This window comes from Schistocerca cancellata, chromosome 3 (genome assembly GCF_023864275.1).
Source record: "Schistocerca cancellata isolate TAMUIC-IGC-003103 chromosome 3, iqSchCanc2.1, whole genome shotgun sequence".
NCBI lineage: Eukaryota > Metazoa > Arthropoda > Insecta > Orthoptera > Acrididae > Schistocerca > Schistocerca cancellata.
Window position 1 is genome coordinate 328836421 of NC_064628.1, and position 21760 is coordinate 328858180.

Consider the following 21760-nt stretch of genomic DNA (forward strand, 5'->3'; position numbering starts at 1 on the left):
GCTGTTTCTGAACCTCATCTCAGAGCAACACCAACAGAACACGTAATGACATCCTGCACACTTGTGGCTCACTGTAGTGGAAGCTCTGTAATATGTCCCACAATTCATGCAGGTGTCGTCTGTGACTGCAGAAGGGGTTAATTAGAAGAATTACGTACACCAAGCAATGGTCTCTGATAACAGACATCACTTCATGTGTTCCACTTCACCTCCTCCTATAACCTCAACAACAGGCATTATCTTCGTCACTTCCAGTTCACCAGTCACCTTACAGCTCAAAAGTCAAGGTGTGTATGGAAAAGGACAGTGATGTGGTAATCACAACCTCTGATAGTATCTTTAATGAAACACCAGTAAATGAGAAGAACCTGGATAAATTTTATGCAATTGCCAGTTGAGACTGGCACTCTACTTATAGGACCAGGAGCTGCCCTCTGCATTGCAGCATGCATTCTTACTGAAGGACCCGGCTCTTGCCTGCAGCTATGGCCACTACTCCAAATACATAATCAGCACCGTCCTACTTGTAAGGTCCCAGTTTCGTTTGTGTGCTTTATATGCCTAGTTTCAGCTATTTTTGTTTTTCTGTATACCTCCGCAAGTACTTTTGTGCAGCATGACTAATTTTAACTGATGTTAAGAAGAGTACATTTTTTCCCAATTTAAGAGATACAATTAGAGTATAAACTTACAGAATGTTTGTTTTCTTTCACAGTCATAGTAATATGAACACAAGGGCACTTTTTCATTCAGCAGAGTGGTAGGAAATATAAGCACTGTATGTAATGTTCACCTGGGGAAGTGATAGACAGGTTGAAACAAAGACAATGAGTAATACACAAATATATAACTCTAACTTTGAGAACCCATTCTGAGTATTGGTCCTGATTCATTTACCACTTTCTGTTTTATTCTGCATTTTATTTCACATGTTTTGCTCTGCATAGAAAGAGTAATAGTATTGAGGCTACAGAAACATTAACTGTTTCTTAAGATTTCAGAATACAGCTGCTTTCAATTCATATGTATGTTTAATGTTCCGAGATCATCATGACAGACCATAACAAGTTGTATAGCTAACCGGTTAAGCTGGAAGTCTGAGTTCTGAAAAAAGCAGTGGCATTTCGATGGTTCTCCGTCTCTCCCAGCACGTCCCACTTCCTGGTAAAATGACTCTATGTCCTTAGGAGCACCATAATGAATTACATTTCTGACATCTGTTGAAAAAATTATAAACAAATAAATTACATTTATAGTTAAATATAACAATACATAAAACATAAAATGTAAGGCACACAGATAGACAGAGATGAAGAGAGAGAGAGAGAGAGAGAGAGAGAGAGAGAGAGAGAGAGAGAAATACTACTCACCAGGTTTGTTGATTCCCATTCCAAATGCCACAGTAGCTATAACAGCTTGCAACTTATCATTAATGAAATCTGTGTGAATCCGTTTCCTTGTCTCCAATGATAAGCCTGCATGGTACACTCCACAACTTAGACCTTCAGCTAAAAGATTGAGGCAAAGATATTATTTGTATTGGTACACTTTTACACAGGTTTTGTAGGTGAATTAAAATACGTTAAATTATTATTATTATTATCACCATCAAGCAATATAGATGATGTTGACTGTATTTACAATGTGATTCTGAAAAGACTTTAGAAATTTACTTACACACAGAATTTTATCGAGAAGGCTTATAAACATGGCAGAGGTGTCAACTGGTCCCAAAATACTGAAGGTCTCATTTCATACATCCACTTTCATTTTGGCTAAATGTAACTGCCATTGGCCATACACCAAAGTCCATCTGAAGTCAATTTCTTACCATATTTAATTCAGTATATCTGGTGACACTTCTGCAATGTTAGTCTGTATGGGTTCATGTGCGATCTTTTTTGTAACAATCTCCAGACAATTGATTGAGGAACTCCAACCTTTCGCGATGCACAGTGTGTTGATTTCCTGGGACTGCGAACAAAACTCTCTCTCTCTCGACGACGCCTGAGAAACTTGTAGGTGGCCTGGAGATTTGTTATGTCGAATGTTACAGCCAGTTTGAATGAAATTCTGCTGCCAGGAGTAAATTGTAGACCAACGAGGAGCTTGCTTATTGTAATTGGTATGGAATTTAAATTTCCCTTGTAGCTAACTTTGTTTCTTTCATCCAAAACATGTAATAAGCTTGTTCAGATCCTGTGAAGTCTGCCACTTTGATTTCAATTTTATGTCTTTACTAGTGGCAGGACTCAGTACTACAACAATAAGTCAATGAAAATTTTGTCACAAGATGACACCTTAACTACATGTCAAAGTTGTATCAATAAAATTCTGTATGTAAGTGAAGTTATAAAGTCCTTTTAGAATTATCCTATATTCACTGCTCAAAACAATGTAGGGTGACAAGAATCTGACTGAGTGTACCATGTACATAGTCTGTGATTAAGATAATTATTGTTGATCTTAAGTCTTCTGACATGTTTAAATAATGAAAACAACCTTCCACAACACGTTTGAAACCCACAGCTTAGTGGCAGTATTCAAAATTATCATGCTATGCCTAAGAGTGGAATAGACGAGCAATGTCTCACTCTGTTATCTAGTGAGTGTACACAATAAGGTTGTCTCTATACTATTTATGCATGCTTAATCAGTTAACATGAGGCATCTGGCTGAGGCAGAATGTGTTTGGGCAGTGACATTACTGCAGAAAGTTTGGACTATTCGTGCAGTGTGTACAGAGCTTAACGTGGCTTCATCTATTGTTTGGAGGGTTTGGAAACGATTTTGTGAAATTGGTACATACATAAGAAAGCCATGGGAAATAGAAAACATTGGCCAGAGACGACCAATATGTGGTTAAATGTTCTCTCCACCAGGACACTACGACTCCCCAGCAACTATAAAATGATATAAGAGCAGCAACTGGTTGCAGTGTCAGTGACCAAACAACACTCAACAGACTCCGAGAGGTTGATTTAAAATCAACAAGATCTCATCACACCCCTTGGTTAACTATTCAGCCCATGAGAGATTAACTTCAATTTGCTGAGGAACATATGCAAGGGCAGCTGCGTCACTGGTGCAATGTACTGTTTATGGACAAGTTCTGCTTTCATTTAAAACAGGATGTATATGTGTATATCCTCACGGTGAATGTTATAATGAAGCAGCAGTCCAGGAAAGGAAATATCTGGCTGCAGCTCATTCATGGGTGGGATGGCATCACAAGTGATGGCCGATTGGACCTTCAGACACTCAGAGACCAACCTGATGCTCAGAGCTACTTCAACAAGATTGTACTGGGTCATGCTATACCCACTCCAATTGTAATGGATCCCCAGTTTCTCTTGCAATAAGACAACGTGAGGGCACATTCAGCAGTAGTCACCACAGAAATGTTACAGGAGCTTGTGATTCAAACATTAGACTGGCCTGCTCTGAGTCCTGACCTCAGTCCTATTGAGCATTTAGGCGAAATGCTGGACAGTCCACTTTAAGCAAGTCCTGTAGCAATTCAGTCTCTTGAACAGCTCGCAGAGGTCCTTATTAAGGAGTGGGAAAAACATTCCACAAGAAAATGTTCACAGATTTATCAGGAGCATGCCATGAAGATGCGAGGGAGTAATATGGGCAAATGGAGGGCCTACTAGATACTGAAATGTTCCTTTTTGGGTAGTGTCTGACTGTACTTTTTGCTTCAGCTTCGGCTTCGGACAAAATCTGCCAAAGTTTTGGCTGAAGCTGAAGGTTTCTAGCAAGTGCCGAAATTGAACCAACTGTTAGAACTGCAGGATGGGCTCCCGATTGTGAAATTGTAAATCCCCCCCCCCCACATACTTGGCCCATACTGTGTTGTGTCAGTCGGTCGCCACCGCTAGTACATACCAGTTCATATACGAATTAAGTTATCTACTTTGATATTTTGTCATATGGTTGTGAAAATTTTTATCTGACCGAAAGAAAGAGCAGAATGAGTATGTGAATGCACTATACTCTGAGAAGTTTTTCTGGTTCCCTCAGTTCTTCTCGGAGCTCACTGGTAGATTCTGGAATGTTCCATATCTCTAAGCACTGCTGCCAATGAAAGCAATTTGCAGTGCGCAACACTATAATGAAGAGAGTTCAATGCACAGTTTTGCTATACCTGGCCTCGTATCCCCCTCAGCTCAGGGAACTAGAAAAGCTTTACAAGGTATATTTGTTAGGTTTATATGCATGCAGCAATCTTGAAGTTGGACATGTTCATTTGGATTGTTTCAACACACATCATATTTGCTTGTTACCAGCAACAATGACAAAGAAGGAATAATATTTGAAAGACTGTGTGTGTGTGTGTGTGTGTGTGTGTGTGTGTGTGTTCGTTTTGGAATTTTTTAAAAACAAATGTCAAAAAGTACCCTGTTTAACCTTTATCAGAAAAAGATTTTTTATTAATTTTCATCGAAACTGATCTCAAAAAGGACTCTGCCTAATCTCTACTAGAAAATATACAGACAGATATTCTACATGTTACGACTTTTCATGTGGCTGGCACTTGTTGTTGGCACTAGACATTCACAGGTCTTCGAGATATATAGCATGCACAGAGGCATACACTGACACACAAGAAATACACAATTACTCATTTTTATTTACACTTTAAGGTCAAAGATATTTGTATCTTGTTGTTCACCCTGACACTAAAGAAACAATGATTTGTGCTGCTTTTTGGAATCGCAATTTTCCATGTATTTCATCATATGTTCATCACTATTCTGCAATTGTCAGCAGGCTCTATATTCTATTTAATTACTGAAAATAAATGCATATGTATGTACAAGCTGTTCAAAATATTCTTCTTGTGTCCCTTTACATTTATGTATTGAAAAGTTAGGATCTTATGTCATTGTTCTCTTCAGGAATGAAGAGTTTTAAGTCCTAATACGACAAGTCATCTGCAAACTAATGAAAAAATTGTTAATTTTAAACCAAAGAGCATTTATTTGGTTAGAAGAGGGCTTTTATCTGACAAATACTTGTTATGTTGCATGTTCCACTACTCTATATAATTCTAGAACCAAAATATGAAGTTCTGTTTTTCTTCGTCTTTACATACTTATGCGTCAAAGACTGTAGATGCTCAAGTCTTACAACTTTTTATTTAGTCAGATTGTTTGAGCAGTAGGTAAAATGGCTTATTTGTTCGCCTCACATATTTTATTTTTTTGGGGGGGAGTGTATTTGTTTCAACATTGCTGGCTGCTGTTTGTGAGACTTTTAGAACAAACAATAAATCTGCAACACATATAGGCACCTCCTGCCACAACAGACAGTCCAGAAAAGTAATAACAAAAAATGATATAACTAATGAAAATAAATTTATAATTTTAGAGATGTTGAAACGGCACACAAGATTTTCCACTTTTTGTTCTAGTAAGAATAACTTAGCCATTGTGAATTACCTTGTCTTTATTAATCTGTATTTTACTGTAAAATGTGCAAACAAATTAGTGAAATATCCATTTCATAGACCACATTCACTGATGTGAAACGTAAATAGAGAAACCCATGTAATCGACCAATACGGTCGGAAGCACTGTGACCACCTAATCGGCTGACAATAGCGACTGATGACTGTCAAAAATAATCTAAAGACCAATGTCGGTTGCACTGTGAACGTACCCTTATACATGCAAGGATTAATTTCTTAATTAGTAAAAAGTTCATATTCGTCGCCTCTCATATCTAGTGGTTCACGTTCCAAACAACTATGCCAAGCGGTTGTGGGTTCGAATCCCAGGGGTAAATATGGTGTGATGAGCACAAGCATTTATACCAGTAGCATAGATTTTTCTATGTATTTAAGTATGTTTATTATGCTGTCTAGTCACCACAGTACAAGCTTCAGCTTAGTTTTGGGCCAGCGGTGGTTGGTGTGATTGTTGAAAGATTTACTTGTTTACTGTCTTCTCTTTCAGGTACATAATCACTTCTGCGAGACTAAATCCCATCTGGGAACATTTTTGGAAAAACAATTCGAAAGCACTTTGTAAAGTATGTAGTAGATCACTATCTCTTGGTAGTGACTTACCAAAAAAAAAAAAAAAAAACATTTAGCCAGAGACATTTAACTTTTCGCAAGACAAAAAGGTCGTCAAACAATCTACTTTCCCGGATATAATTGAGAAAAAAGTAGCTCCGCTTTGGCCTGATAAACATCCAATACTGTTGCAAATCGATAAAGGTATTATGGAACTCACTATCGATGACATTCTGCCATACGATATTGTTGAGGGAGATGCATTTCATAGGCTCAATTTGATTGACCCTGACACTCCATCCAGATACAGGAAAAAGTCTGAGAAATAGTTGAGACAGACTTTAATGCCATCAATGTATGAAAACATAAAAGGTAAAATTGTACAGTTTTTAGAAAAGGCTGAATGGGTATGCTTATTTATTTATTTATTTCTTGTTCCGTAGATCCAGTTAGTGAGTCAATCACAAGGATATGGAACGTGTCAAATTGTACAGGTTTCAATTTAAACTTACAATAAATACAAGGGCAATTCAATGACAAATTGTACATAGTTTACGTAAGACATACTTTATCACGGATATAAGGAGCAATCCAGCAAAGACATGCTCAATGTTGAGTTGCACAGCTCATTTCATTTAAGGCCCCAAATGAAGAAGTTATACTGACAGACAGCATCTTGGAACAAGGTTTCAGAGAAACTTAACCAAATTATTGTTGAATTTAATTCAACAAATAAAATCACATGGATATCTGCAACAAGACTTTTAATTTGCAAGTAGCCATGTGTTAAGGAAACTTTGCTTATATTGGATGTATAGCTCACACACTGCAGCTAGTTTTTCATTATGTTATATTCAAAGAAGCTGCTGTAATTGATATAGTAAAAAAATTGTCACAAAATTGTAGGACATTTTAAAAGAAGTGAACAAGCTTCCTGATATTTAAACAAGTTTCAAGAAACATTTGACTTATCCGAACACATTTTGATTCTTGATGCCGAAAACCACTGGAACAGCACTTATTTAATGTTGGAAAGACTCATTGCACAAAAAACTGCTATCAGCCTTTACATGACAGAATGTGGTGGGATAATAGTTGCAAATGCAGAAGTATGGGAACAAATAAGCTACTGTATGATAATACTTAAGTGCTTTCATCAAGCAACACTTCAAATTTCAAGCAGCTCTTCATCAGTATCTTCAAAACTCTAATAGATCCCCATTTTAAAATGAAGTATTTGACTAAAGATGAAACTGAAAACACAGAGATTGAAATATTATCATTTCTATGACAGAATGAGTCTCTGTCATGTCAAACAGCCCCTATGGACGTAGATATTGATGAGCTTAGATGTTCAATGTCAGATGCATCCTCAAAAAACTGATGATGATTTATGAGATTCACACAATAAACTTATGTTGCCTGTCACAAGTGGTAACGAGTTGTATTTGAAAAGGCACTATCCTCCTTTTGAAGAACATTTAACACGTTTTTTTAAAAGAACCTTTGCTTCTGGGGAATGCTGATATTTATGAATATTGAGCTTCTAGTCCATATACTTATCTATGCCCAATTGCACTGAAATACTTATCTGCTCCTCTTACTAGTGTTTCTAGTGAACAATTGTTCAGTGCAGCAGGACAGACATATGCGGACAGGCAATCTAACTTCATTGGTGAAAATGTGGATAATTACTATTCTTAGCTTACAACATGAGATTGTTTAACTTTGATTATTAGTTATTTTTCATTGATAGGTATCAAATGGAAATTTAACATTCATTTGGCTATTATCATGTATTTTTCCAGTTGTAATTGTTCAAGTACTTTTTTAAGTAAATAAATATTATAAGTGACTTTATTTCAAAGTGTTGTTATTTCTGACAGGCTGCAAGATAATATTAATAATCTCATTAAATTGTTTATATTATATTTTAAAAAAGACATTATCTTATTCACATTTTGCTGATCTTAAACGGAATTTCTTGGGGCTATTAAAGCTTCGGCTTCGACTGAAGATTAGGGTGATAGCCAATTAATCGGCTTTGGCTTCAGCCAGAAACTGACCTTTGGTTGGACACTACTTCGGGGCATTATGTGACTTAAGTGAAGGAGTTTCCAATTTTTTTTACAACAGTGTGTTGAATTTCTCATCATAACACCAACATGTGAGGTGAGAAAAGAAGAGGATATGTACATTTCTGTTAAAAAAAGGTTTCATTTTCCAGAACAAAAGTGTGTTTCATTCCAAACATTCCTAAAAAATAATACATGTGTTTAAAATGTGCCTCTAATTTTTTTGAGCAGTGTATAGATATACCTCTGGTAGTAATAATTTGGGCATGTTATCAACTAGGAAATTGTTGTGTATATTCAAATGAAGATGCACAGAACACAAATGAACTACTGGGCTCTAACCACTGCATTAGGCTGCAAGACACTAAATTAATTAACATAAAATAAAAATGCTATGCAACTCATTCATACCACAATTCACAATGTTTTAATTTGCTACTATTTTGAAGACTTACACAGGGAGCACATATACAGAGAAATCTACATCATGCGTGTCATAACTTCTGCAGTAGCACTGTGAATCTTTCACAGTTGTTACAAATTCATTCCCACTATATATCATTTGGTACTATACACTGCTTAAATCTTGACATTATACATTGGTATTATTTTCATTTGATAGTTAGTGTCTAATTGGAGCAATAGCAATTTGCACCTCCTCAGGGAGGCCATCTTAGATTAGACTGGTATTCTGATACCAAATCAACTGACATTGTCATTATTAGAATATCAGTGTTATATCTTAATTAATAATTTCAGGAGTAAAGGTGTTAATGAACAACTGAGGTGCTGAGTTATCAATAGGCATGTAAACAACAGTTATAATGCTACTAGCTTTTGGATGAATCCTTCTTCACAGCTACAGAATATACATACAAGGTGCACCTGAAAAGTTTGTGAATAGTCATGCAAAATAAACGAAATGAGTTACAAACAAAATACATTTACTGATCTTCAAAGTGATCACCATTAGCTACAGTACACTTCTAATATTAGTTGAAAGGCTATGGGAAACTGCGAAACTGCCAGCAAACACTTGTTGTGGAGCCACCTTGGCCACACATTTTTGGATATTGTTGTTGTCTCTAAATGTTCATGTATAACAGTGCTTACACCTTCTTTGCTTATTTTAAACTATTCTGCTACCATTCTCAAAGACAGCTCCCAAGTATTTATTGCACTTGTTTGATGTTGTCTGGGATTGTGAGTGACTGTCCACATAAAATGCAGTGCAGAAATTCCAGCAGGGCTGGTATATGATATGACTGTCTTCAAAGGTGGCCTTGCCTTAATTAGGATATATATGTGTCATGACTGCGATAGGATGTGCTGGGTGAGTCCATCGGATAGGTCTTGCTCCTGAGCCTTCTGCAAGGGTATAATGAATAATTGAGTTGGTGTTCAGCACAGACTTGGGAGTGGTGGGATGTAATGTGGGTAGGATGTTCCTTATTTATAGGCACAATGATAAGTACCCAAACTCATAGTGGGGGTATGGAAAAGTTGATCCATTTCAAAATGATACAGGTTGATGAGAAGCAGCTCTGTTGGAGAGTAGTCAGAGGGTTAGGGTTGTGTATGGATATGGCACGAGAAATCTGTTTGAAGACTAAGTTTGGGGGAGGGGTGATGTGAAGAAGTTTATAAGACATCCAGCATACTGGGTAAGGGGTTGTTCATTACTGCAGATCTGTTGCCCATGGGTGGTCAGACAACATGGGAGAGACTTTTTAGTATGAAAGGGACAACCGCTGTCAAAATAGATGGTGGACTTGACACAGGCAAGAGGTTTGGATGGAACCATCAGTGGAGTGGAGGTCAACTTCCAGAAAGATAGGATGCTGGGCTGAGGACAAGGGGAAGTGCATGGATGGGACGGTTGTTAAGTCCATGAAGAACTGAAGATCAGGTATCTTGGCCCTGGGCCCAAATCATGAAGACATATCCTATGTACCCAAACCAGAGAAGGGCTTGGAGATTTTGAGCAGCTCGGAGGACTTCTTCTGGATTATCCATGAACATATTGGCATAGGAAGGTGCCAAGCAAGTGTCTGTTGCTGTGCTGTGGATTTGTTTGTATGTATACCATCTCGTCAAAGGAGTAATGTTCTCTGTAAGGATGCTGATGTTTTAGGTGTAGTGTGTGTAGTTGTGTGTAAGTATGCAGTTTATTAAGAGTGTAAGGTACGAGGCACTTTGTTTGGAGTTGATAGGACACAGGGAGAGGTAGTACTTGATGACAGCAAGACCATGAGCATGGAGTATGTAGATGAATAAGAAGATGATGTAAACAGTGACAAGTAGGGACCCAAGATGTGATGGGATGGGTACAGTTTGTTGGTGAAGGCACTGGTTTATGTATTTGATATGGGAAACTAGGCTTCGGTGTTGGTCAAGAAGAAGCCAGAGTCTTTTGGTAGAAGCTCAGTAATCAGCAATAGTGAGGCATTCACCATTGTTCGATTTATGGATTTTGGAAAGCATGTAGAAGGTGGATGTGCAAGAGATGATTGGGGTGGGGAAGGTGATGTATTAAGGACATGGATTCTAAGATGGACCTAATGATTTGAGAAGAGATCGGAGGTTATGCTGGACTACTGGGATGGGATAATTGTGGCAGAGCTTGTAGGCGGAGGAGTCAGGCAGTTAGTTGTTGGATGCCTTCTGGCAGATAATCACTTTAGTTGAACACAACAGTGGTGGTACCTACGTCTGCAAGAAGAATGATAAAAGCAGATTCCTCTTCTTTCTTCTAAAGTGAGGTTCATGTTCATTGGAAGGGACCTAGGAAAGCAGAGTAAAGCAAAGTTGTAGGTAACTCAAAACAATAGATAATTCAGGATGAATAACAATAATATGAAAAGATTGCTGGTCACCACAAACAGAAGGAGTTCACTAGCAGACAGGCACATTGAATAAATACGGCTAGATATTATTAGCTAATAATTCATACATACATGACCACCGACTGCTGTCTCCAAGTGCTAAGGTCCAACTGCAACTTCATCTGAGGTGAGCAGTAGTCACACTAGTCACACCTAGGGTTGATAATGGGGGTACAGAAGAGGTATGGTATGGAAAGGGGGAGGGATAGCAGCATAGCAGTGGGAGAATATCCTGCTACCACTGCCTGTGAGTGTGTGCAGGGATAGGATAGTGGGCTGCTAGGGGCAGAATCAAGAGGTTGGGAAGGAGAGAGAGGGGTATAAATGGGAGACAAGTAGAGAAGGGGAAGAGCTGAAGCAATTCAGAAAAGCTGGTGCTGGCGGGAAGAATCCAGATGGCACAGGTTGTGAAGCAGTCACTTAAGCCAAACAAATCATGTTGGGTGGGATGTTTAGCAACAAGGTGGTGCAACTGTTTCTTGGGCACAGAACTTTGATGTACGGAAGGGACTTCTTTAGAGTGCAAAGGGCAGTATCTGACCAAGTGAAGGTATTGTTAATGGTTGATAGCGCTTGATGTGGCTGTACCTGCCTTCAGGTGGAGGTTGACATCTAGGAAGGTGGCCTGTTGGGATGAGGAGGACCATATGAAGTGAATGGGGGAAATGGCTTCAACGTTCTGGAGGAATGTAGATAGGCTATCCTCACCATCAGCTTAGAAAAGATGAAGTCGTCAACGAATCTGAACTGTGAGATGGGTATGGCATTCTGCATGGCTAGATGGCAGGCTGAGACAGGATAGTGTCATTCAGTTGCCAATTATTGTACCACAGATTTGGAAGGAGAAGTAACTGTGGTTGAAGATATAGTTGGTCATGGTGACCAGGCTGTAAGTGTGAACCAGTCGGGCACTGGGAAAGGTAGTGTTCAATTGCGGCAAGACCATGGGCATTGTGGAAGTTAGCGCAGATGATGTGATGATAATGTTTTGGTTTTCTAGGGTGCTCAACTGCATGGTTATCAGTGCCCGTACAAATTCCCAACCTTTGCTCAGACCCATCTCGCCACTTTCATGAATGATGATGAAATGATGTCATCTCAAGGCAGGTAAAAATCCCAGACCTCGCCGGGAATCAAACCCGGGACCCTGTGCTTGGGAAGCGAGAACGCGACCGCAACACCACAAGCTGTGGACAGTTAGCGCAGAGGAAGGTGGCACCGACAGTGATGAGCAGCATGCCAGGTGCCTCACTACCACCAACAATCGGACAAATTGGATCATGCTCGTTGACAGGGTTACAAGCACCTCTTGCCTTATCCTGAAATGAGAACTCTCCTCCCCACAAACCTCCCTAACCCTCACACAGCAGTATTCCACTGCCCACCTAATCTACTATATTCCTGGCCATCCCTATTACAATTAGCTTCCAACCCCTTGTCCCATGGCTCATATCGTTGCAAGAGACCTACAAGGAGTGATCTAAAAGTAATGTGAATTTTTGTTTTTCTGAAAGAATGTCTATTTATTCATCAACATCAACTTTGTCTCCTTCAAAGTAATTCCTCTCCAATATAAAACACTTGTGCCAATGCTTTTTCCAATCTTGGAAGCAATTCTGGAACCTACTTTTCATTACAATGTTCAGTCCCCTCAGTGGTTCTGTTTTTATCTCATAAATGGTGATAAAACTACATACTCTTCAGCCTTGGGAATAGAAACAAGTCACTGTGGGGGTGTGGGTCTTGTCTAGCAAATACAGTGGCTCAGGCAACATAATGGATTTGTTTGAGATGGGAATGAAAGCATTATTGTGGTGGAATTTCCATGAGTGGTTTCACCACAATTATGTTCTCTTTCTTTGCAGTGCTTCACACAAGTGGCACACAGCTTCTAGTTAGTATTCCTTACTGACTGTACAGTGATATGAAAAGAACTGATATGCACTATCCCATTGTAATCGAAGTAAACTGTGAAAAGAATCTTCATGTGAGATTGAGCTCAGCAATTATTTTTTGGTTTGGCTCTTCAGACAGTTTCCATTGGGATGACTGGGCCTTTGTTTCAACACCATAAAATTATACCATGTTTCGTCACCTGTTATAACCTTCTTTAGAAGTTATGGATTTTTGTCGACTCCATTCAGCAATTCCTGAACAACATAGTTTTTAGTTGAAACTCAAAAATTTCAGGAAAAACTTTGCTGCTCTATGTTTCATGGCCAAAACATCCAAAAACATTGCTTGGAATGAGCCAAAGGATATGCCGCCATCATCACCAATCTCTCTGAAGGTGATTTGGCAATATTCCAGACTCATTTTCTTTACTTCTTCAATACTGTCATCATAACTGATGTGCTAGGGCCCTTAGGACAGTCATCGTCTTCAACATCTCTTCAACTTTCCTTGAAACATTTATACCACTCAAACTCTCGTTGTAGTCATGGCATATTCGTCAAAAGCCACAGTCAACATTTCGAATGGGGTGCTGCACTTTTTTTGACTGCAAAATTTAATGAAAATCCTTTGCTCCATCTTTTTTTAATGTAAAAATTTGCAGAGCATTCATAAATGTGTATGGCAACAAACAACTATATATTCAAAACAGTTGAAAAAGCAAACATACATCGATAACATATGTACCAACAATATAAAAAAAATTTGAAAATCAGATGTATAAAGCCTGCAAAATTGAAAAAAAAATCATATTTTTTAATCACCCCCTCCCCACTATGACGACTCCAGTCCTGTCACAGGCATCTCCTATTCCATCCAAAGCCTGTGAAAGCAGCCATGTAATCTGGCAATCTAGCTGCAACCACTATGCAGCATTCGATATGGGCAAGACCACTTACGAGCTGCCTGTCTGCATAATGTGCACACGAGATAGCTGGACCATTCAGGTGCTGAGCATGCCACCGAACACGATATATTAAACTTCAATGCTCACTTCACAAACTGTGCCGTTTGACTTTTTACAAACAACTCCACCTTTCCTGAACTGTGCACATGGGAACTCTTCTTGAAACATGTCCTTCATTCCTATAACCCACTGACATCGACCTTCATCTCCCCCTCCAGCACCACGTGTGCCTTCATCTCACTAGTGAACATGCATAGTACTTTTCCCTTCTCTCTCTCTCTCTCTCTCTCTCTCTCTCTCTCTCTCTCTCTGTGTGTGTGTGTGTGTGTGTGTGTGTGTGTGTGTGTGTGTGTGTGTGTGTGTGAGAGAGAGAGAGAGAGAGAGAGAGAGAGAGAGAGAGAGAGAGAGAGGGAAGGAGGGAGGGTGTGTTTTGTCCACATATGGTGAAGTGTCCACATATGGTGAAGGTTCCTTGTATGGTGACAATGAAAATGTTTTGAAAATTCAGGATTACCTATCATTTTGAAGTTCTGACAACTATACATTATTGTCTATATAAGGCCATGCATGCATGTTATCCCTAGGAGGAATATCACTGAAGGCACAACCACTTTGCTGGCATCTGCAGTTTTCTGCTTGTGATTCCATGATTAGTGTCCAGCACTAATCGGCTAACACTGATCCACTCCACTTTCCCTGGTATCTCATTTTCATGCCTGAAATTTGCTGGTGGAAGCATTCTTCATGCTTATTTGTTGCAGTATCACAGTTGTCGGTAAAGAAGTCCAAGTGGAAATCCAGGAAATGTTACTTTTAAGGACGGGTTACACTCCAGTTTACTGTAACAGTGCAGAAAATCCAGCACATGATCCTTATAGTTTTCTGCCCTTTTATTTCCTTGAAAGTTTGTTGCCCCTTGAACAAAGGCATTGAAAGCTAACTTTTCACCACCTATCAGTATAGTGTTGAAATACTCATCTTTGTACAGTTTGCGTATCTGGAGGATGAAAATCCTCTCTTTTATTTTCACCTCACTGTTGTTGTTGTTGTGGTCTTCAGTCCTGAGACTGGTTTGATGCAGCTCTCCATGCTACTCTATCCTGTGCAAGCTTCTTCATCTCCCAGTACCTACTGAAACCTACATCCTTCTGAATCTGCTTGGTGTATTCATTTCTTGGTCTCCCTCTGCGATTTTTACCCTCCATGCTGCCCTCCAATACTAAATTGGTGATCCCTTGATGCCTCAGAACATGTCCTACCAATCGATCCCTTCTTCTAGTCAAGTTGTGTCACAAACTCCTCTTCTCCCCAATCCAATTCAATACCTCCTCATTAGTTATGTGATCTACCCATCTAATCTTCAGCATTCTTCTGTAGCATCTTAATTTAAGAGTCATGGGTGACTGGAATTCAGTAGTAGGAAAAGGGAGAGAAGGAAACGTAGTAGGTGAATATGGATTGAAGGTAAGAAATGAAAGAGGAAGCCGCCTGGTAGAATTTTGCACAGAGCACAACTTAATCATAGCTAACACTTGGTTCAAGAATCATAAAAGAAGGTTGTATACATGGAAGAACCCTGGAGATACTAAAAGGTTTCAGATAGATTATATAATGGTAAGACAGAGATGTAGGAACCAGGTTTTAAATTGAAAGACATTTCCAGGGGCAGATGTGGACTCTGACCACAATCTATTAGTTATGAACTGTAGATTAAAAACCGAAGAAACTGCAAAAAGGTGGGAATTTAAGGAGATGGGACCTGGATAAACTGAAAGAACCAGAGGTTGTACGGAGTTTCAAGGAGAGCATAAGGGAACAATTGACAGGAATTCTTCAAGAAGAATATAATAATTCCAATCCCAAAGAAAGCCGGTGTTGACAGATGTGAAAATTATCGAACTATCAGTTTAATAGGTCACGGCTGCAAAATACTAATGAGAATTCTTTACAGACGAATGGAAAAACTAGTAGAAGTTGACCTCGGGGAAGATCAGTTTGGATTCCGTAGAAATATTGGAACACTTGAGGCAATACTGATCCTACGACTTATCTTAGAAACTAGATTATAACTGATGATGGTCAAAGTAGAGAGGACTTAAAATGTAGACTGGCAATGGCAAGGAAAGTGTTTCTGAAGAAGAGAAATTTGTTAACATCGAGTATAGATTTAAGTGTCAGGAAGTCATTTCTGAAAGTATTTGTATGGAGTGTAGCCATGTATGGAAGTGAAACACGGACCATAAATAGTTTAGACAAGAAGAGAATAGAAGCTTTTGAAATGTGGAAATTTCTTGCACAAACAGAGAAATGCTTCCCCAAATTTTGTTCGTGGCCTTAATGAAGTTTTTCAATAGTCTAAATTTTATATGAGAAGCAGGGAGAATTACATTCTTGGATTCGACAAGTGCTTTGTGCATAATACTGTGAAATCCTGGTTCAAGTGATTGACACTTACGCCAGTCTTTCTTTTACAATGACGTGCTTTGGTGTGACTATCCCAGAGGCAGGAAGCAACAGAATTTGTGTAGCCATGTTGTTGCCCAAGTAATATGCCCATGAAATCTGCCATTTAAACTTATCTAGTTCAATCGCAAAAACAACTGTTTCACATTATCTTATGTTTTTTCATGTAAGGTGCATATCCAATCAGAATCAATGGTAACACATTGCCATTATGCAGTAGCACACACCTGAGACTTACTTTGGAGGGTTGATCAACAATCTCCACAACTTTTATAGACAATGATCACAGCTGCCATCAGTCCCTGAGCATAACTAAAAAATACCAAGTTCTTTTCACTTTTGAAAAACGGAAGGAATGGCATATGGCAGTTACGGAATGCAATCACATTTACCATCTTATCAAGACAATTTCACTGTTGTAGTCCTGATGCCAACAACTCAGCTTTACCTTTTGGCAATTCCAGATATCCCACTATATCATTTTAAGTCCACACTGTTTTATTTTGTGAATCTCTGTACACTCACTGTTACACACAATCTCAGGATCTTTCAAAGACCTGGATTTTGAAGATGTTGGCGCAGTACTAGTTTAACTACTGCCCTCGTCACTATCACAATCAGGTAGGACAGGAACAACCAGTCCATCTCCACGAGACATCTGTCGCATCACCCGCAGTATGTAGGATATGTCAAGGGAGAGTTTTTCTTCTTGCAAATACCATGTGTTAATGGAGTAATCATACAAAAGTAATGATCATTACATGGTTTGATGGTTCTCACTAGGTCGTGGGTATAGCAAAATCCATGGAATATTTTACAATTCAACCATGAATTAATACTCGAGATACAAGATATGCAACATATGTGAGGAGCCCAGCACTCCTCCTCTGTCTGCAAATGTAGCAAACACTCTCAGCACTGTTTATGCATTTGCAAGGCATATTAAATCACAGGAATTACAATGACCGCATGCACTAACTACACTTCAGTAACATGTTCTCCAGCACACAAACAGAAGACAGTTTTTAGCTTACCGAAACTACACTTAAATGAAGCATGCTCCTCTCCTTCTTTCTCTTCCCCTTCCCCTTTTTGCTATGAGCCTGCACTAAAAATAGCAACAAAATATACAGTTACTATTGCCTGGAACTTCATCACACTTTCTACCATCATTAGGATTTTGAAAACCTATATGGGAAGGCACTGACAATGAATACTAATAAAAATTATTTTAATTAAATGCACCCATCTTTAACTTGGAAACAACAGCTAATTTGTGTTCTTCATTGATGTTTTTGTTATCAGCACAATTGATACAGTTAACAAATATTTATTTTACCCCAGTTACATTTTCACTGTTGGCCAGTGTAATATCTAGCAATCTTTATTCAACGTAATACGTCTACCACTTAATGCCTGCTCTATGTAGCAAATAGCAATCTACCCTGTTCAAAATTTGGAGGTAAGAAGTTCCTGGACAACAAAGAGGGGATGACTAGGGGGGAGTGTCAGAATTGGACAGAAGTATGAAGTGAGAGGGGCAAGGTTCAAAGTGGATAGAGGTCAGCTTAAGTTGGGGTGATTGATGTAAAAAAAAGTGTTTTTGCAGTAGGCAGTAAACCGACCAGTACACAGAGCACACTCCGTGTGAAAAAATGGACAGTATTTGAAGACTGATTTACTGTGTCACTGCATTTTACTGTTGACTGTACAATGCATTTTATTACTGACATCAATGATACAGAATGACTTTTTTTTAGAATGTAGTAAGAATGTTGCAATGCGGACTGTTGTAAACAATTTTATGATACTGGAAGATGGTTAGATGACCCAAAGCAGTAGTTACCTATTCATGGTAGTTCTGAAACAAGACCTTTTTCGAATTCTTATTTTTATTGTGTACATGAAGATTCAAAATTACAAATAAACAATGTGACTCATGATTGGAATGATAATAAAGCAAATCTTTTCCTTGATCACTGAAAACTTTTATGTGACTATATCGCAACTTGTAATTTTTAACTGTTTTACAAACATTCTATGTGGTCCATTGATCCCATATTCAAGACAATGAGCAAATTTCTTCCCATGAAAAGTATATTAGTTATTGTTAATATGATTTACCAAAGGCAAAAGCACTTTTAAGTCTTGTTTGATGACTTTCTCTCTCTTAATAACTGTCATCACTATAACAAAATTTTAACTGCAAATTCCATTCCTGTTTGTTTCCTATGAGAAAGAAATTGAGTATTTGTTGCTAGGAAATGTAAAGTACTTCCTTGGCATGTAAAAGTCCGATGAGTTGTGCCACATGTTTATCAATAAAAGCCAACAGTACTATTTAACAAGACTTACTTTTCTACCAGTGTGGTATGCTTAATTCCCCCAGCTGACACCTGTCACATTAAAGACAACTTTCACTAACATTAAATGTCTGGGGACATTCTTTGAATAATTCTTATTTGTCATAAATTATTTTGGCGACTAGTACCATCCATAGTCTCTTTCTAGGTTGGCCCTATGTTGTTGCTCACATAAGTTGTTAATTGTATTTGTCACTTGTGGGGCACTGACCTGGTTAATTTAATTATGATGATGAAAATCTAAGAGATCAACATGGCTAAAAACAATACAAATTTTCATTTAAGTTAATTTAAATAAAAATTATTACACAGTCCACAACAATCTCAAACTTAAATGTTTAGGCTGGAGTCTAGAAGGTATACAAAATTTAAAAATTTGTACCACGATCAACCTGTTGTCAACTAAAACAGTTTCCAGCTCCCCAAACTGTTTCCTGCTACCCCCTCATCAAAAAAAGATGCAACATACCCTGTCGAAATGTGGATGCCACATGTACCGCAAACAGGTAGCCCCTCTCACCAGAGTAAGATAGAGTCAGATACTCATTAGTCAAAGGACAGTGCCCTGTGTGTCAGTGTCACGAGGTAAGCCAAGGCTAAATGGTTTGTTTTAATGACCACAGCTTATTGTCTATCACTTTCAGCTAATTTTCCTCCCAATGGCTTCTGATACTTTGACTCAACAAAGACATAATATCTCACATGGGGCACCACACTGCAAATGTCTCTCTGATGACCTCCTTTGGATGCTACATCTGCATGCTCATTTTTCTGGATTTCAACACATCCTGATACCAAGGAATGCTACAACCTTACCTGGTGTTTGCAGCAAGGGGAATAAGTCGAGTATTTTTTAACCATTTTCGTTTCTTTCTGGTGGGCAGATCTGTTTGACTGCTTAGTGGGCACTGAGGGAATCTGAGCAGACTAAAATTTATTATGCTTTATCTGCTCCTGATGATTAGAGATAATTCTGCACTGAGAATATTTCTGACAGGCGAATTCTCAGGGTAAAACAATAGAACAAGTCCAAGTTGTTCTCCTGCATGGATGCATCTGTGTGTACTGAAATGAAACTGTTGTGTATTTGTAAAATTTCTTGGAAATAAGATTCAGTAATGACATCTGGTGAGCCACTTAAAATTCCGCCTCACTGGCTGCCATTATGTGAATTACAATACTCCTTTATTTTGCATTTGTTACTATGCAGTTTCAGCTATGATGCAATTTTTAAATGATTGTATATCAAAATCCCATCAAAATGGACATATTTGGGTTACAGTACAAGAATCCATCAAGTCACACAAAGGTAAAAACATAGGAGGAAGGATGGACGTTACAAATAAATACATAGCACCAAGTGTCTCTTTAACAGCAGTGATGCAGAATAACACTTAAACTGTGAAACAGGCTACCAGGCTACATACAGTGACACTGTGCGTCAGCTGGTCTGAGGTAAACAGAATGGTGAGGTAATTTAGTTTGTTGATTCATTATTTCTTGTTTTTGCTCTTCACTAAGAACTCTTAAAACTTTATTTAAAAAATCAGTTAAATTTGAGAATGTTTTAAAGCTGTTTCACATTAAGACATACAAAGTTGAAGGCATGCACATGAGAAAAATAAGAGTTTAAAAGTTTATCATCCAAAAATGGAAGTAGAAGTCATGATAAAACAACACAAAATCATTTCTGGCAACCAATATGAGGGTCTGGTTTTCTTTGTGTGTGTGTGTGTGTGTGTGTGTGTGTGTGTGTGTGTGTGTGTGTGTGTGTGTGTGTCTAATTTATGAGTGGCTTACCAATTAGAGTTTCTCCCACTTTCTCTGTCATTTTCTTAGTCGGACAGTAAATGATTGTTGGACCATTAAAAGAAACTTCCTTTCCTTTACGTTCAATGAAGCAAGAAAAGTCATCCATTATGTTAACAGACTTCTGTGAAGCTGAGAACATTAAATTTGGTCTGTCAAAGCTAGATTTTACACAATGTGGCTTCCTGGAAAGAGAAAAATGTGTTGTTATACATACACTGCTCTTAAACAGCATTTAACATAATGACTAGAAATTAGTTTAGCATGAATGTTGTGTCAAATCTAAATAATAACACATGCCACAATCAATAAATCCAAAACAGTTACGCACATTTAAAAATAAATTTTTATCTGCAATAAATTTACAGTCGCCAGTAATCATCTTTAGGATTCTATGCTTGGGGACAAAAGCATTTTATTACTATGGAGTGTGAAAAAAATAAAATATCCATTGGTTATTGAATTGGCCATAATAGTTTTTTATTTCTAACCATGCATCCCAATTCATGTAGAAAGAAAGACAAGAAACAGTAATAGTATACTTATCTCCATTTTTTAGGTGTGTGTGTTTGTGAAAGAGAGAGAGAGAGAGAGAGAGAGAGAGAGAGAGAGAGAGATTAAACTTCAGTTAATGGGAGAGATTAGTTCTGCTCATGTATGGTGGAAAAGATGGAGTAGAAATCACCACAGAAGAAATAATCTGGACTTTGTTGCAGTGGTTCCTATTTCATGTAAAAATGTATAACAGCAAGGCAGTTTGTAAATTTATCATTACAGACAGTTCAGGTCACTCACTGTCCAGTAGTGATTAACTAAGCAGTATATGTGTATTGAAGTGAATTGCAAACTGTGGAAAAACTGAAAAATAATAGAACTGAAGTGTCTGAGAAGGGGTGTCACACAAGGATGCTGAAAATTGAAGAATGAGAACAACAAATGAGGTTCTCAACAGACTCAGACATTTATGGAATAAACAGTGCTTAGGTGGGGGGGGGGGGGGGGGGGGGGGGTTGTAAGCACAAATAGATGGTTTCCACCTGAGGTATTTTGAAGGGAACAAACACTATGGAACAGGATTGTAGAAAGATGCTGATTAGATATATTATGACACTGTAAAATTTGAGAGGATTCTTGTTTGGTGCAGATAAAACAATTTTTTTTCCTATTCTGAACAAGATTTGAAGAACTAAAATGCTGAAATACAGTTACCTAGCAGTCAAAGAGTACAATAATAATTTCTTCCTTGACACATGTAAGCTCAAACTATGTATTGTAACAAC

General features: G+C 38.2%; 1 protein-coding gene across 3 annotated transcripts in view; it reads right to left on the reverse strand.

Moving 5' to 3' along the window:
- LOC126175024 (Werner syndrome ATP-dependent helicase-like) overlaps nucleotides 1–21760 on the reverse strand; it is a 204002-nt gene that overhangs the window by 100506 nt on the left and 81736 nt on the right. For all 3 annotated transcript variants that reach the window (XM_049921523.1, XM_049921525.1, XM_049921524.1), the window contains 3 exons: nucleotides 20472–20665; nucleotides 1371–1508; nucleotides 1082–1217 (listed from right to left, as the gene is read on the reverse strand). In XM_049921523.1, the coding sequence (XP_049777480.1) occupies nucleotides 1082–1217; nucleotides 1371–1508; nucleotides 20472–20665 (468 nt within the window). The remainder of the gene's footprint in view (nucleotides 1–1081; nucleotides 1218–1370; nucleotides 1509–20471; nucleotides 20666–21760) is intronic.